Source organism: Emydura macquarii, unplaced genomic scaffold (assembly GCF_026122565.2).
Source record: "Emydura macquarii macquarii isolate MOO-44397 ecotype Brisbane River unplaced genomic scaffold, CSIRO-AGI_Emac_v2 contig_2205, whole genome shotgun sequence".
Taxonomy (NCBI): domain Eukaryota; kingdom Metazoa; phylum Chordata; order Testudines; family Chelidae; genus Emydura; species Emydura macquarii.
In genome coordinates, this window is record NW_027132342.1 from 30,185,547 (window position 1) to 30,201,786 (window position 16,240).

The window sequence follows — 16,240 nt, forward strand, 5'->3', positions numbered from 1 at the left end:
GGGGGCACTAATCCTGCTGTAACACCATACCTTCTTCCCTTACCTCACTCCTATGGAAGTTCCATTGCTGGAGCTCCTCACACAGGAGATTTATGGGGGCTGGAGTGAAGGAGAACTATCATATTCTGCTTAAGTGCCAAAGTGATAAGCAATTTTAGAAAGACCTGAGAGAGAGCGAGTGAACAGGTGAGTTAGTTCAGGGATTCAGAGAGAAGTCTGGAGCACTAAATTGTAAAACCTTTCTTTCTGTAATAATTATTGAGCAATAAAAGGGACCTCAGCCACTGTCAGGGTGGTTAGCAAAAAGGGCAAAGAGACCATATATCCTGATTTTATTAGTATAGTCCCTGTTTTTCATATGAAGCTCCTGGTGTCCTACAAATTTTTTTGAGAAAGACCTGAAATGTCCCGCTTTTTCATTTTATCAGTCAAAACATTTGGGTTTTTAGTAACTGTAAATTGTTTGTTTAAAGGCATGCATATTGTGATACAAAATATAACTAGCTCTGTGTTTACCAGGAACAGTCCAGTGGTAAGATAGTTTAGTGTGATCAATAGTGTTTGGGTACATGAAAAAAGTGGAATGTGTACCGGCAGTCAAAGCTACACTTTTTCCCAAAAGAATGTTAATGACTCTTATTCAATGTTTCATGATAAATTCAAACACTGAGTTATTGGAAAAAAATCTCCTGCTCTATGAAACAAGAACAACACATGCCCGAGTCAGAAGCTGACCATAGTGATACCAGCACATATATTTTTAAAATGTACTTTGTGAAATAACCAGTCAAAAAGACAACTCTGTAAAAAATGTCACCACAAAAATGACCTACTTTTTTATTTAGAAAATATGATCACAATGTAACATAGGGACTAATGAAACTGCAGCTATTCCTACAAGCGTTTTTCTCCAAACTGAAGTAGGGGCTCTAATCTCTCTTTGTGGTGCTGAGAAGTGGATGCAGCCTACAAAATCCATGCTCTCTCCCTCCATTTAATCCCAGCATAGCGACTAGTTTGAGGAGAACCTCATGAGGTAACACTTTTTGTAATGACCCTGTCCAAAGGCTTTTCGGAGGGTGATGATGATTTAGGCCACAGTTGCTAGGTAGACAGTTACTTCAGACATTGTTTTCACGCTGTTGGATGTATAGTTGGTAACCACAGAATGAGTGCTTCCCTAAGATGTGTTGGGTTTTTTTTCACTAACAGAAAAGTTTACTTATTTTGCTTATCCCAGTAATTTGAAAGGATAGAAACTAAGAAGCACTTCTCAGCATGAACAAATTATGTGAAATCTGTTTAAAAACTAAGCCAATTAAAATAGAGTATTTTAAAACAAAACTGTTGGCAATCCTTTCCTTCTTTTGTTTCTTTTCGAATTAATCACGAACATCTAAAGCAACACAAAGACCCACTTTGACGTACTGGTTTAAGTATTAGTTTCAGCTCTCATTTGGTTTGAGGAGAAGGAACATTTTAAAATACCAAAAAAAGGGTTTTGGTTTTTAAATCTTCGGCATCATGTAAGTAGCCTCCTGTAACAAAATGGGTTATCTTTGAGAGTATCTTGGTTGATAAATATGTATGGTAATAGAAGCATACAAAAGACACATGTTAAAGACAAATATTTTGATTATTGTATAGGATCTAGATACCATAGGCTGTCCTATGTGGGTTAATAGGTTATGCCAAATCATAAATATTTCAACCATTAAATACACTACTGTAGCACTGCTCTATTATGTTGTCACTTCTCTGCCTTACAGAGTGAGAATGCATCCTTGAAGGAGCAGATAAATTCATTAAATAAGGAACTTGAGATCACAAAAGAAAAACTCCACACTGTAGAACAAGCTTGGGATCAAACAACTATATTAGGCAAGTATAAAAGCTATTTCATATCACTAGAGAATATGCAGTATGTCCTTTGAAAAACTAATTTTGTATAAAGATTGAAAACAAAATACCTTTAGGAAACTTTAGAGTAAATTATATTATATTTCCCTCATCTCCTCTTCATTCAGAAGTTAAGAAAATTTTACTGCAAAACCCAACTGAAGTATAGGATTATTTTACTTTTCTAGAGGATCTCTTGGTTGGTATTTTCCAAACAGAATATATTTTTATTATTCGGTTAGTTAGCTATACTATTCTTTTGCTAAATCTTAAACTCCAGAAAACATTTTTAACAATGCTTTTTCACTGCCTTGATGGCAGGTGGACTTGGTGAGGTGGCAGTTCTGTCTCTTCTTCCTCTTTGGTGGTGTACTCCCATGACAGATCCGTTCTGACCCAGCAGTTGCAGGACCACCCAGTTCACTCACAGGGGAATTGTTATCTCCCAAATGGTGTCAATAGCTGTCAGTCACTCTCCCTTCAGTTGGGCTAAGGATTGGAATTAATGATTCAGACTTTTTAGGTGACTTCAGGTGAATTTGATTCAGAAGCCATGGATCCTGATTGGACCATGAATCAAATAACCAGACAAGTGGTTTTCTGAAAATGGTTATGCAGTCTTAATGATGATGGTTGCTGCTGTGCCTCTTATATTAATTACTAAGTGAAAGCTCATGCTGTCATGTGGATGTAATTCGTGATATGTAAAAACGCTGAAAATGGCTGACAACTTAAAAATTAGACAGGAACAGACAGTAAATCACAGTGATGATTGAACCTGTGGCATACCCATACCTTGAATACTGCATGCAGTTCTGGTCGCCCTATCTCAAAAAAGATATACTAAAATTGGAAAAGGTACAGAAAAGGGCAACAAAAATGATTAGGGGTATGGAAAAGAGACAATTCAGGAGGGATATGATAGAAGTCTATAAAATCATGACTGGTGTGGAGAAAGTGAATAAGGAAGTGTCATTTACTCCTTCACATAACACAAGAACCAGTGGTCACCCAATGAAATTAATAGGCAGAAGGTTTAAAAAAAACAAAAGGAAGTAATTCTTCACATAACACCGAGTCAACCAGTTACCAGGGCATGTTGTGAAGGCCAGAAGTATAACTGGGTTAAAAAAAGAATTAGATAGGTTCCTGGAGGATAGATCCATCAATGGCTGTTTGCCAATATGGTCAGGGATGCAACCCTGTGCTTTGGGTAACCCAAACCTCTGGCTGTCAGAAGCTGGGACTCAGGGCCCAAGCGTAATTTTTTCGGGCCCAGTACAAACTTGTAACATGGGCCCCCTCCCACACACATGCCAATGGGGGTTGCAGCCTAGGCCGGGTCCCCCAGAGCCTCCAGGCCCTGGTAAAGTGTACCCTTCCACCCCCGCCCCCATGTGGGGCCATGCTGGGACTGGATGGATCTCTTAATAATTGGCTTGTTGTGTCTGTTCCCTCTTAGACACCTGACACTGGCATCTCTCAGAAGTTAGGCTAGATGGACCATTGGTCTGACCCAATATGTCCATTCTTACATTCTTATGTTCTAGTCTAAACAAAAATAGCTCTCAACCATGTTTATAGCTGTTTCCATCGTTTTACACTAACTCAACAAATATTCTAGACTTCAGAGTGACACTCAGACAAAGTGATAATCCTGGAATCTTCTTATATAGCTAATATTTTAATGGATTGCGTTTTTAGGTTACTGATGTGATGAGGCAAGACTAGTTAAATGCCTCACTTTTCCAGTTCCAGAAATACTTTAGGTGTTCTAGTTCCTTACAGAGGTAAATCAAAAGTACCCGTTTTATTTTTAGAAGTTGTATTGTTGTTTTTCTAATTTAAAAACCTTGTGTATAGCCTAATTAAAATATTATTGAATGTAGGGGGTGACAATGCCATGGACAAGGCCACAAAAGCAATAACCAACAGTGAAATTGTTTCTATTTCGAAGAAAATCTCTGTGCTGGAAATGAAGGAATTAAATGAAAGACAGAGAGCTGAACACTCACAACGAATGTATGAGCACTTAAGGAACACTTTAAAGCAAGTGGAAGAACGTAACTTTGAACTGGAAACAAAGTTTGCGGAGGTATATTGTTGAGATTTATTTACATGATTTACAGTTGCATCCTTGTGCTTTTCAGTGTGTTGCTCTATTAGATATCATTGGTGACTTTTTTTTATATAGATTTACTTATGAAAATATAGCTGCTTGTAAATAGACTTTTTGCTTGAAAAGTAGATTTATTTAATATGTAATATAATAATTTGTCAGTAATTTATTTCAGAACTTAATTATTCACTATATAATTAATGCTGGTATATGTCTCTCGTGCAGTGGGCATATTGCAAAATCTTGTTAGTTCTTTGGCAACTATATTTTTGAAAAAATTACAGTTCTTGATCTTTCTGTTCCCAAGGTGTAATTGATAGGATCTGTTTTCTGCTATTTTTTTATCATGATCATCAGTGACTCGTGGTCTTACATGCGTGTCAGACCTTGTTTTTTTTTGCATCCTCCTCCACCCTTTCTTCCCCACAAAATGATGCCATCTGCACTCTCTCACAAACCTTCTGTGTCCTCTTCTATGTTGCATCTTATGCTTAGAATGTTATCTGCAGGGCTTTCTGCTATGGCATCTCAGCAAAAATCTGTCTAGTCCCAAAACTTTGATTTCCAAAGGTGACTAGTGACCTTGGGTGCTTCTATTTTCCGTGCCCAACTTGAGACTTCTTTAAGGGGCCTGATTTTCAGTAAATGTTGAGCACTCACTTTGCTAAAATCTGGCTCTTTTAAAATGTCTCAAATTAGGCACTGAAAATGACTAGTCACATTATTGTGAAATGCTGGCTAGTAATGGTAATATAAATACACTCCTCAGTCAGTCGTAGTATTATTATTATTTATTTGTAGTACCAGCCCCATTGTTTTAGGGATTGTGCAAACATATAACAAAGAGAATCCCTGCCCTGAAGAGTTTACAGTCCAAGTATTGTTTCCTTTTTCTACCCCATTTTATAATTACTTCCTTGCTTTTACTGTTTTAAGAAACCGAAAACATTGATTTTCATTCAGAATACTTTATTGTATGGATGCCTGTATAGTTACTCTGATGTGCGTGCAATGTTTTAAGCAAGAAGTTGGATGTTTAAGAGTAGAGCAAAAGAAAACCAAAGGAAGAAACTGAGGGGAAACAGTTTCTCTAAATACAATTTGACAACATTTCATGCTGACTAAAATATATATTGTATGCCTATTCAAAATACACTTAGCAAATATACTTTGCTTTTTTAGCTTACTAAAATCAACCTTGAGGCACAAAAGGTGGAACAGGCATTAAGAGATGAACTGACAAACAGTGTGAGTAAAGCAATAAGTGATGCTGATAGACGAAAAATCATGGAGCTAGAGAAGAGTGAAATGGAGCTGAAGATTGAGGTATCAAAGTAAGTGTAGAAGTACCAAATTTAGTATTACAGAATGTTTGGAAGTATTCCAGAATTTGAATTATACAGATATATATTGCTTCTACATTACCTGTAAAACAATTTTCATGTCTTTATATATTCTAAACCTGGAATTTTAGATGAAATATTACAAAAAAGGACCTTTTTTAGAAGAACACTGATTGTGATGGGACTTAAGCAAATGCTTAAGTGCTGTCCTGAATAGATATGAATGTAAGCATGTGCTTAAATGCTTTCCTGCATCAGGACCTTAATTTGATGCGACAACTTTTTGTAGTTATTAACATTTTTCAGACAAATTAGTTTAAACAATATTTTGTTCCTTTTGTTGCATCCTTGTCAAGTATATGGAAAAATGGTAAAAACACTATGGGAAAATAAAAATATTAATATTTTGCAAGACCCATTGATGCTTCATTAATAATTTTTTAAAAGTATTTGAAATAATCCTGATTATACAGAGTATTTAAAGTATCATTGTCGAGGGGTGTTAGTTTTGTCCCAAAATGAGATCTTTGTTTGAGTTCATCTCCTGCCGTTTGTGCCCTTCTAAAAGTTGTCATCTGCTGTTTGTGACATAACAAATAGCTTTTTTTCATATCAATGTCTGCAGTAGAAAATAGCAGAGGAAGTGACATAAAAACAAATATGATGTACTGTGTAAGATGAATTTTCTATTGTTCTATTGTTTCTATATTTTCTTAAGTAATATAAGGCTTTTGTTTTTGCAATAAAAGAAAAATACTGTTTTTGATACACAAAAGTCTTAAGTGTATCAAAAATTCCCAAAAGTTAAAAGCAATATAATTGCAGATATTATAAAGAAGCTACATGATATTAAATAGTGCATCTTTCTGATTTCATAGGATTAGTAGCATGCATATGAAATGAAATACTAAACTTTGTGACCTGGAAATGTAATTGTGACTATGGACAGTGGTCTCTCTGTGTAAACAATCTACACCCCTTCCAGTGCTCCTCTCTTCTGGTTCTCCCCCCTCCCCCCATATAGAGCAACTATAAACTTTTGTAAAGACATTTTTAATAAGATGCTTGTAATGTGCCTGATCCTGTACTCTTTAAGTCAATTGAGATGTTTGCCATTGACAACAGTAGTGAAACTGAAGAATCAGATCCATAAACCACAGCCTTGTTTCTAAAATAGGCATGAGGAGAGATTGGCAGGAGTTTTAATAATGGGGACAGTATCCAAATTACTGGCCCCTGCTTGTATATGGGAGAGAGAAAGACCTGGAAATACTGAAAAGTCTGTTAACTGTGAATGTCCTAATATGAGGGAGAGATGCCTTTAAGCACCTCTCTTCAGGACTTTTATGTAGTACAGCTTAACATTTTATTGGTAAAGGAACTTGAACATCATTTTAGCTAGAAGGATTATTTAATATTTTAAATTGGGATAGTATTCTTGTTTCCCTCTACTAGGTTAAAGGAGCTTTCTGATATTGCTAAAATGCAAGTTGCAGCTCTGGAGGCACGGCAGCAATCCAAAGAGAAGGAAGTGGAATCCTTTCGAATGCTAGTTTTAGACTATCAGGTATGGTCAATACTACATTTGTTAAAACTTTATAGTTAACTGATGTTTTGGGATGGAGTGTCAGGGATAGAATATTTTTATGTTAGGTTATGAAAGTGCTTTCATGATACTTCGGAGAAATATTATTTTTAAAATCTATTAGAAAAGACAGATTTATTTTTATTATTATTATATTGGCTATAGAAGTAATACTGAACAAAACATGAACTGATGTGAGGCCAGATCCCGCTCCTATTGATGCCCAAAGGAGTTTTGCCATTAACTTCATTGAGAGCATGATAGGCGTTATGATGTGGTAACCACGTATACTTCATGTAAATGTTTGATTTTATGTGAAATATCTTATATTTTTTAAGATGTCTGTGTTATATGTTTTGGTGCTCAGGCGGAATCAGATGAAAAAGCACTTATTGCAAAATTACACCAGCATATCATAGCTCTTCAAGTTAGTGAGTCCACTGCTGTGGGCAAGCTAGAGACACTTACACTGAAACTGCAAAAGATGGAGATTTATAATCTACGCCTAGAACAGAAGCTGGATGACAAAGAGCAGAGATTATACTATGCCCGACTAGAAGGGAGAAATAGAGCCAAACATCTACGCCAGACTGTGCAATCTCTGCGGCGACAGTTTAGTGGTGCTCTGCCCTTGGCACAACAGGAGAAATTCTCTAAAACGATGATTCAGCTACAGAATGACAAACTAAAAATCATGGAAGAAGTCCAGCATGCCCAGGAAGAGCGTCGAAACATAGAGAACAGAGCAATGCAGATGGAATTAAAAGTAAAAGGTCTAGAAGAATTAATAGGTACATTGAAAGATACAAGAGGAGCCCAAAAGGTTTGTGATCATATAGCTTTTAATAATAATTAATTTTATGTATGTTTAATTAAAACTTTAATTTACTGTGTACTCTAAATGTCTGCTTTAATATGTGCCCTCGTGATTTCAGAATATGCAGTATTATAATATGAACTATCCTTTTGTTTTATTTTTTAAATGTAGGATAATGGCCAGCTTTACTAGTTGGTAGTAAGCAAGGGGGTCAGTCTTGGTTTCCCTTTTGATTGGAGGCCTCAAAAGTAAATTTAAATGCCGTAGGAGGTGGTATTGGAGATTCAGTACAGTATGAAATGGGAAGCACTGTGCTGTCAGTTTTTGGCACAAGTCCTGACTACTTTTGGCCATTAAAAATCACATAGCACTTTTTTTGGTAAGAGTAGGGATGTTAACTGATCATCCTGGACAAATCGTAATTTTTGTAATTATATTTTGCCTTTCTAGATAATTATCTTTCAACTGGATAAGATATTTTCATCCCAAACTATTGTATAGTATTGCATTCTCTGTTTAAAGAAATTTTCATTACAATGATGGGTAAAGTGGTCTTGGTATATTTTGTTTTCAATCAGTCTGCAAAGTTTTTTGAGCATTTTGGGATCTATATAAATGACAGATCTTGCTACAATTAATATATAGTAATTTGTTGAATATTATAGTTTGTTATATACATCTTTTCTGGGTTGTTTTACAAACTTAGTTACACTTTGGAAAAGACATCCAAATTCCCTAAATGCTCTTTTAATCTGTTTAGGGATGATATTGATAATGAACTGTACGAACTGTTATTATTTATCAGGTAATTGAGTGGCATATGAAAATGGAAGAACTTCGTCTCCAGGAACTTAAATTGAATCGAGAGTTAGTCAAACAAAAAGAAGAGATAAAATATTTGAATAATATCATTTCTGAATATGAGCATACAATCAGCAATCTGGAAGAAGAAATTGTACAGCAAAGCAAGGTATAAACGTCTCCATATTGTTAGAATAACAATATATTTTCTGCTTTATTAATTTTTAAAATACTTTTGTTGCATTAAAAAACCTTTGTAACTTACATGTACAACATTATTATACTTAATATCTGTTATACATGCTGGTACAGTTAAAGATGAATTGCCATCAGTGGCTCTTTGGAATTGCTTTCAAATTTTCTAAAGTGCGGGTGAAATCCTTGCCCCATTCTCATTGATGTCAGTGGGTCAGGATTTCAGTGTAGATCTCTTCAATCAAACTTTTCTTATAGTTTTATGAAGAGCGACAGATGGCTTGGGATCAGAGAGAAGTAGAGTTAGAACGTCAACTAGACATATATGACCGTCAGCAAAATGAAATACTTAGTACTGCTCGAAAGGTACCTACATTAACTTATTTTAAATAAATTAATGTGTGCTGATTAAAGTTGTCAGAGAAATAATGTTCATATCTGTCCTTTCTGTGCAGTTTGAAGAGGCTACAGGTTCGGTTCCAGACCCTAGTTTGCCCCTTCCACAGCAGCTTGAACTAGCTTTGAGGAAAATTAGGGAGCACGTTCGAACAATCCTAGAAACTCGGGCAACCTGCAAATCATTAGAAGAGGTAATTAGATTAATATACGCCTAAACTATTAAAAGCATTACAGAGAACAAAGAATAAATACATTCACTTGAGTTTATTTTCTAATATGTAATGTGAGGCATGCATTTATAAGATAAGAGTACTACTGAATAGTTCAATATCTGAATACTGTGAAAAGTTAATTTTTTTGCTCTTTAGGTATGAAAAAACTCAAACAGGAAGAGAACTGGAAATAGTTTATATTGTTTGTTTAGTAAATCAAGGTGCTGAGATTGTATAAAATTAGGTTTCTTGGTACTAATTAAGTTTAATTAGCATTCTGTAGTGGTAATTGATTTAATTAACATTATATTAAATTTAACACATGGCATCACTGATTCCTTTAAGAAAGATTACCAAAGTGAAAATCTGTTCCATAGGTTTCTTATCCATCAAACACAAAATGTAAAAGTAACCCTTTAAAAACACCGTATAAATAAATTTGCTATGTAAATGCATTGTGCTATGAAAATTCTGCACAGTGAAATACAAATTATAATGGACAATTGTTTGATGTGTAGAGTATTTAATAATCATAGAATCGTGGGACTAGAAAGGACCTCAAGAGGTCATCTTGCCCAGTCCTCTGCACTTATGGCAGGACCAAGTATTATTTCTAGATCATCCCTGACAGGTGTTTGTCTAATCTGCTCTTAAAAATCTCCAATGATGGAAATTCCACAACATCCCTAGGTAATTTATTCCAGTGATAGTTAGGAAGTTTTTCCTAATGTCTAACCTAAACCACCCTTCCTGCAATTTAAACCCATTGCTTCTTGTCCTATCCTTAGCAGTTAAGAAGAACAATTTTTCTTCCTCCTCCTTGTAACAATCTTTTATGTACTTGAAAACTGTATCATGTCCCCTCTCAGTCTTCTCTTCTCCAACTAAACAAACCTAATTTTTTGAATCTTCCCTCATAGGTCATGTTTTCTAGACCTTTAATCATTATTGTTTCTCTTCTCTTGACTTCCTCCAATTTGTCCACATCTTTCCTGAAATGTGGCACCTAGAACTGAACACAATACCCCCGCTGAGGCCTAATCATCATGGAGTAGAGTGGAAGAATTAATTCTTGTGTCTCGCTTACAAACCTCCTGCTAATACATCCCAGAGTGATGTTTGCTTTCTTTTGCAACAGTGTTACACTGTTGACTCATACTTAGGGTGTGATTCACTATGACCCCCAGATCCCTTTCTTCAGTACACCTTCCTAGGCAATCATTTCTCATTTTGTATGTGTGCAACTGATTGTTCCTTCCTAAGTGGAGTACTTTGCATTTGTTCTTATTGAATTTCATCCTACTTACTTCATACCATTTCTCCAGTTTGTCCGGATCAATAGTTTTCAACCTGTGGCCAATCAGCACACAAAGCTGGGGCCCATGTGACATCCTCAGGGCTATAGAGGTAATATATATATTTTGTGGAGGCAGCCCACATCACACATAGAGAGCTGCATATATGGCCCACAGTGGTAAATAGGTTGAGAACCACTGGTCCAGTTCATTTTGAATTTTAATCCTGTTCTCCAAAGCATTTGCAACCACTCCCATTTTGGTATCATTTGCAAACTTTATAAGTGTACTCTCTATGCCATTATCTAAATCATTGATGAAGATATTGAACAGAACTGAACCCAGAACTGATACCTGTAGGAACCCACTCAATATGTCCTTCCAACTTGACTGTGAACCATTGATAACTACTCTCTGGGAAAAGTTTTCCAACCAGTTACACACCCGCCTTATAGTAGCTCCATCTAGGTTGTATTTCCCTAGTTTGTTTTATGAGATGGTCATGCGAGACAATATCAAAAGCCTTACAAAAGTCAAGATATACCACATCTACTGCATCCCCCCCGTCCACAAAGTTTGTTACCCTGTCAAAGAAAGTCTGACACAATTTGTTCTCGACAACTCCATGCTGACTGTTACTTATCACTTATTATCTTCTAGGTGTTTCCTAAGTAGAGAAAATTGAATACAAAACCATTTTTTGTTTTGTAATTTGATTTAGTCATATTCTGACACATTTTGTTTAAAACAAATATTTCCTTCTTTTTCTTTTACCATGTTTCTATAAGAGTAGTAATAATTTCCTTCATTGTAGAAACTGAAAGAGAAGGAAACTGCACTGTGGAAAGCAGAGCAAAATGTTTTATCCAGAGACAGAGTTATAAATGAACTAAGGCTTCGATTACCTGCAACATCAGAAAGAGAGAAGATAATAGCTGAGCTAGGTAGAAAAGAAGATGATCCAGAATGCCACCATGCTCTGAAAGTTGCCCATCAAACCATTACAAATATGCAAGCAAGACTAAATCAAAAGGAGGAAGTGTTGAAGAAATATCAACATCTCCTTGCAAAAGCCAGAGAGGTATATAAACTTTCTGTGTTATCTTGTTTTGTTTTTTTTTAAGAGCTTGAGTTAATTTTGTATCCAGTCCTGCTTTCAGTGGAGCCATGGCAAAAATTTCCATTGACTTTAGTAGGAGTAGAACTGGCTTTTTATTATGAATTTCTCTTTGCACAAAGTTCAATTTTTGTAACCTCTTGTGTTTGAAACTTTATCTATATAAAAGTTTTCTGATTGTTCTTCTCTGGAATTGCTTTAATATGGCAGGATCAGGAAGACAGTCTGCAGTGATAGAAGTATGAAATTAACTAACAGTATAATTCTACATTTGGGTGGGTTTTTTATGCACTTTTCTTGGAAAAAATACAGAATTCTGTGCTGGAGCACTTCTCTGTGGTCAAGATCCTGGAGCGAGCTTGGCCTGGGTACACTCTTGCACAGGTCTTATTGTAGGATTGTTGCCTGTGGTTGCAATCATGAAAACATTTTATTCATTAGCAATATAAGAACATTGCATACTCTCCCTTTTTTTGATGATTCTTTAAGATGAATTTAAAGCTTGTTAAAGATGTCAGTTTGATGGTATGTATACATGTGTGACCCTACAAGAGTAAAGGTGATAAGGAAATGAGGTGCATAAACAGAAGATGGGAAAGACAAGAAAGGGTGAAGAGAATGACAGTATTAAAGGAGAAATCGGGAGACGGTAAGGAGAAAAATCAGGAAAGGCAGGAATACTGATTCTTTGGGGAGTGTGAAAGCTTGGTAAAAAGTAGAAGAAGAAGGCAGAGAGGCTTTGAGCATGTTTGCCTTTCTTGAGATTCCATGAGTCTTGTTCCTTGTCAGAACCACAATCACTGACTCCTACATGACCATATCAGTTTGTTAAATATTTTTGGTCTGCCTGACTGAACAAGGAGTGTCCTATAATTGGTGCTCCGCCTATGTACACAAAACAAGTGAGAGTACACAATGTTATACACTCCAAGCTTTGTCTTGTAATTTGAGAGATAAAGAAGGGGAAATTATCCCTTTCTGAGTGTTTGCACACTGCCAGAAAAAATGTAATACTATGATTTACTACTAAATCTGAACAGATTGAGAGGCCTAATTTAACATTGCGTTCATCTAGTTTTTAGCATTTAATTTCTATCTTTTCTCTCCTCGAAAAATTTGTCAGGATAATGAAATTACTTTAACTCCTTAGTGTTTATATTTGTTTCCCAGTGATACTGTGGGCTGAGAAAATCTTATTCCAAAGAGTCAAGTAATTAGCATGGAAAGTACAGCAGTTCCATGGATTTCTGAAGTATCATGCATGTACGTACGAAATAAGATTATATGTTCATTTTATGCTAATAGGAGCAAGAGGAAATCGCAAAGAAACATGAAGAAGACCTCCGGGTTCTACATCAGAAACTAGATTTGCATGCTGACAATTCACTTAATAAATTCAAACAAACTGCTTTGGTATGTTTTGTTAGTTAGTTTGTTTGTTTGTTTGGTGTTGTGTGTTTGTTTGTATGCATGTTTTTTGTTTTTGTAAATTTTGAAAATTATGTTTACCCTCCATACCAGAGAAGCAGTTTTTCAGTCCAAGATAGTATCAATAGGAAGATAAATAAGTGGCACTGTCATTACATTAATATATGAAGATGAAATTGAAAGAATTTGAGAGACATGAGTGAGGAAATAAGGGTCAATAAACAAACTTGGTACTTCAGTGTGTAAGTGCATAATTCAACATGTCCTATTCTATAGAGCAGTGATTCTTAACGATGGGTATGCATACTCTTAGGGATACAGAGGTGTTCTCGGGGTATGTCTACTCATCTAGATATTTGCTTAGTTTTACAACAGGCTACATGAAAAGCACTAGCAAAATCAGTACAAACTAAAATTTCATACAGACAATTATTTGTTTTTACCATTTTACATACTACATAACTGTTTCTCAACCTGGGGGGTTGTGATTTATTTTATAATTATATGGTAAAAATAAGAAAGTAAGCAATTTTTCAGTACTAGTGTGTTGTGACACTTTTGTATTTTCATGTCTGATTTTGTAAGCTAGTAATTTTTAAGTAAGTGAGGTGAACCTTGGGGTACCCAAGACAAATAAGCCTCCTGAAAGGAGTACAGTAGTCTAGAAAAGTTGAGAATCACTACTATAGAGAGCACTTGGGGAAGTTGATGTCTTCCATTTTTTCTCTCCTTTTTTAATCTTCTACAGTAAAATAAGCTGTATCCTAATTGAAGATTCTTTTTTGATACTTTTTCTGAAAGACTGACCACCTATATTTAACCAGTTATATAACTATTCTTTAAATACAGAGACCACTTACCAGCCTTCAGCATAGCTAACATTTGAGTATAGTGTTATGAGTCCCATCACTGCTTATAAAATAATAGTTTAAATGTTGCTGCTTGGTTATGTTTGGGATCAAATTTAACATAATGAAATGACTGCAGCACTTTACTGTATAAGATGTAGAATATTTAATATGAATGATTGTTCGGTTTTTACAGGAGTTAATGAAAAAGCCTTCCTTAACAGTTCCCACCAACAAACATTTCATTCGTCTGGCAGAGATGGAGCAAACAGTAGCAGAACAGGACAACTCTCTTGCTTTACTTCTAGGCAGATTAAAGGAAACGTCATCTGATTTGGAGAAACAAAAACAACTTACTTCTTTAAAAATGAGAGAATTTGAAAACATCAAGGCACAGTAAGTGTTCAGATATATGATTATTACAATTCAAGTAATAATTAGATTAGACCAATCAGCTGCAAATCTAAAACTTATTACTGTGTCATTAAGACCATTTATTGAATTAGAATAATAGAATATTAGCATTTGAAGGGACCCCAGGAGGTCATCTAGCCCAACCCCCTGCTCAAAGCAGTACCAACCCCAGCTAAATCATCCCAGCCAGGGCTTTGTCAAGCTGGGCCTTAAAAACCTCTAAGGATGGAGATTCCACCGCCTCCGTAGCTAACCCATTCCAGTGCTTCATCACCCTCATAGTGAAAAAGATTTTCCTAATATCCAACCTAGACTGCAATATCCAACCCTAATATCCAACCCACTGCAACTTGAGACCATTGCTTCTTGTTCTGTCATCTGCCACCACTGAGAACAGTCTTGCTCTATCCTTCCTGGAACCCCCCTTCAGATAGTTGAAAGCCGCTATCAAATCCTCCCTCACTCTTCTTTTCTGCAAACTAAACAAAACTAGTTCACTCAGCCTCTCCTCATAAGTCATGTGCTCCAGCCCCCTAATCATTTTCTTTGCCATCCGCTGGACTCTTTCCAATTTGTCCACATCCTTCCTGTAGTGGGGGGCACAAAACTGGACACAATACTCCAAATGTGGCCTCACCAATGCCAAATAGAGGAGAATAATTACTTCCCTCAATTGCTGGCAATGCTTTTACTAATGCAGCCCAATATGCCGTTAGCCTTCTTGGCAATAAGGACACACTGTTGACTCATATCCAGCTTCTTGTCCACAGTAACCCCCAGGTCCTTTTCTGCAGAACTGCTGCCTAGCTAGTCGGTCCCCAGTCTGTAGCAGTGCATGGGATTCTTCCATCCTAAGTGCAGGACTCTGCACTTGTCCTTGTTGAACCTCACCAGATTTTTTTTGGCCCAATCCTCTAATTTGTTTAGCTCACTCTGTATCCTATTCCTACCCTCCAGCGTACCCTTCATTTCCCTCAGCTTAATGTCATCTGCAAACTTGCTGATGGTGCAATCCACCCCATCCTCCAGATCATTAATGAAGATGTTGAACTAAACCACCCCATCCTCCAGATCATTAATGAAGATGTTGAACTAAACAGGACCGACCCCTGCAGCACTCCACTTGTGACCGGCTGCCAACTAGACATTGAATCGTTGATCACTACCTGTTGAGCCCAATGATCTAGCCAGCTTTCTATCCACTTTAGAGTCCATTCATCCAACCCATACTTCTTTAACTTGCTGGCTAGAATACTGTGGGAGATCATATCAAACGCCTTGCTAAAGTCAAGATATATCATGTCCACCGCCTTCCCCATATCCACAGAGCCAGTCAACTCATCATAGAAGGCAGTCTGGTTGATCAGGCATGACTTGCCCTCGGTAAATCCTTGCTGAATGTTTCTGATCACCTTCCTCTTCTCCAAGTGCCTCAAAATGGATTCCTTAAGGAATCTGCTCCATGATTTTTCTTGGGACTGGGATGAGGCTGACTGGTCTGTAGTTTCCCGGATCCTCCTCCTTCCCTTTTTTGAAGATGGGCACTATATTTGCCTTTTTCCAATTGGCCGGGACCTCCCCCAGTCACCACGAGTTTTCTAAGGTAATGGCCAGTGCTTTGCAATCACATCAGCCAACTCCCTCAGCACCCTCTGATGCATTGCATCCGGCCCCATGGACTTTTCCATGTCCAGCTTTTTAAAATAGTCCTGAACCTGTTCTTTCATCACTGAGGGCTGCTCATTTCCTTCCCTTTCTTTGCTGCCCA

At 36.6% G+C, this 16,240-nt stretch overlaps 1 protein-coding gene across 1 annotated transcript in view; it reads left to right on the plus strand.

The window, feature by feature from the left end:
- The window catches only part of CEP290 (centrosomal protein 290), a 104,176-nt gene that overhangs the window by 51,436 nt on the left and 36,500 nt on the right, over positions 1 to 16,240 (plus strand). The window contains exons 26-36 of the mRNA XM_067559846.1: positions 1,770 to 1,881; positions 3,789 to 3,994; positions 5,201 to 5,352; positions 6,817 to 6,928; positions 7,314 to 7,769; positions 8,569 to 8,733; positions 9,018 to 9,125; positions 9,215 to 9,349; positions 11,480 to 11,746; positions 13,088 to 13,195; positions 14,255 to 14,454. Coding sequence (XP_067415947.1) covers positions 1,770 to 1,881; positions 3,789 to 3,994; positions 5,201 to 5,352; positions 6,817 to 6,928; positions 7,314 to 7,769; positions 8,569 to 8,733; positions 9,018 to 9,125; positions 9,215 to 9,349; positions 11,480 to 11,746; positions 13,088 to 13,195; positions 14,255 to 14,454 — 2,021 coding nt within the window. The remainder of the gene's footprint in view (positions 1 to 1,769; positions 1,882 to 3,788; positions 3,995 to 5,200; positions 5,353 to 6,816; positions 6,929 to 7,313; positions 7,770 to 8,568; positions 8,734 to 9,017; positions 9,126 to 9,214; positions 9,350 to 11,479; positions 11,747 to 13,087; positions 13,196 to 14,254; positions 14,455 to 16,240) is intronic.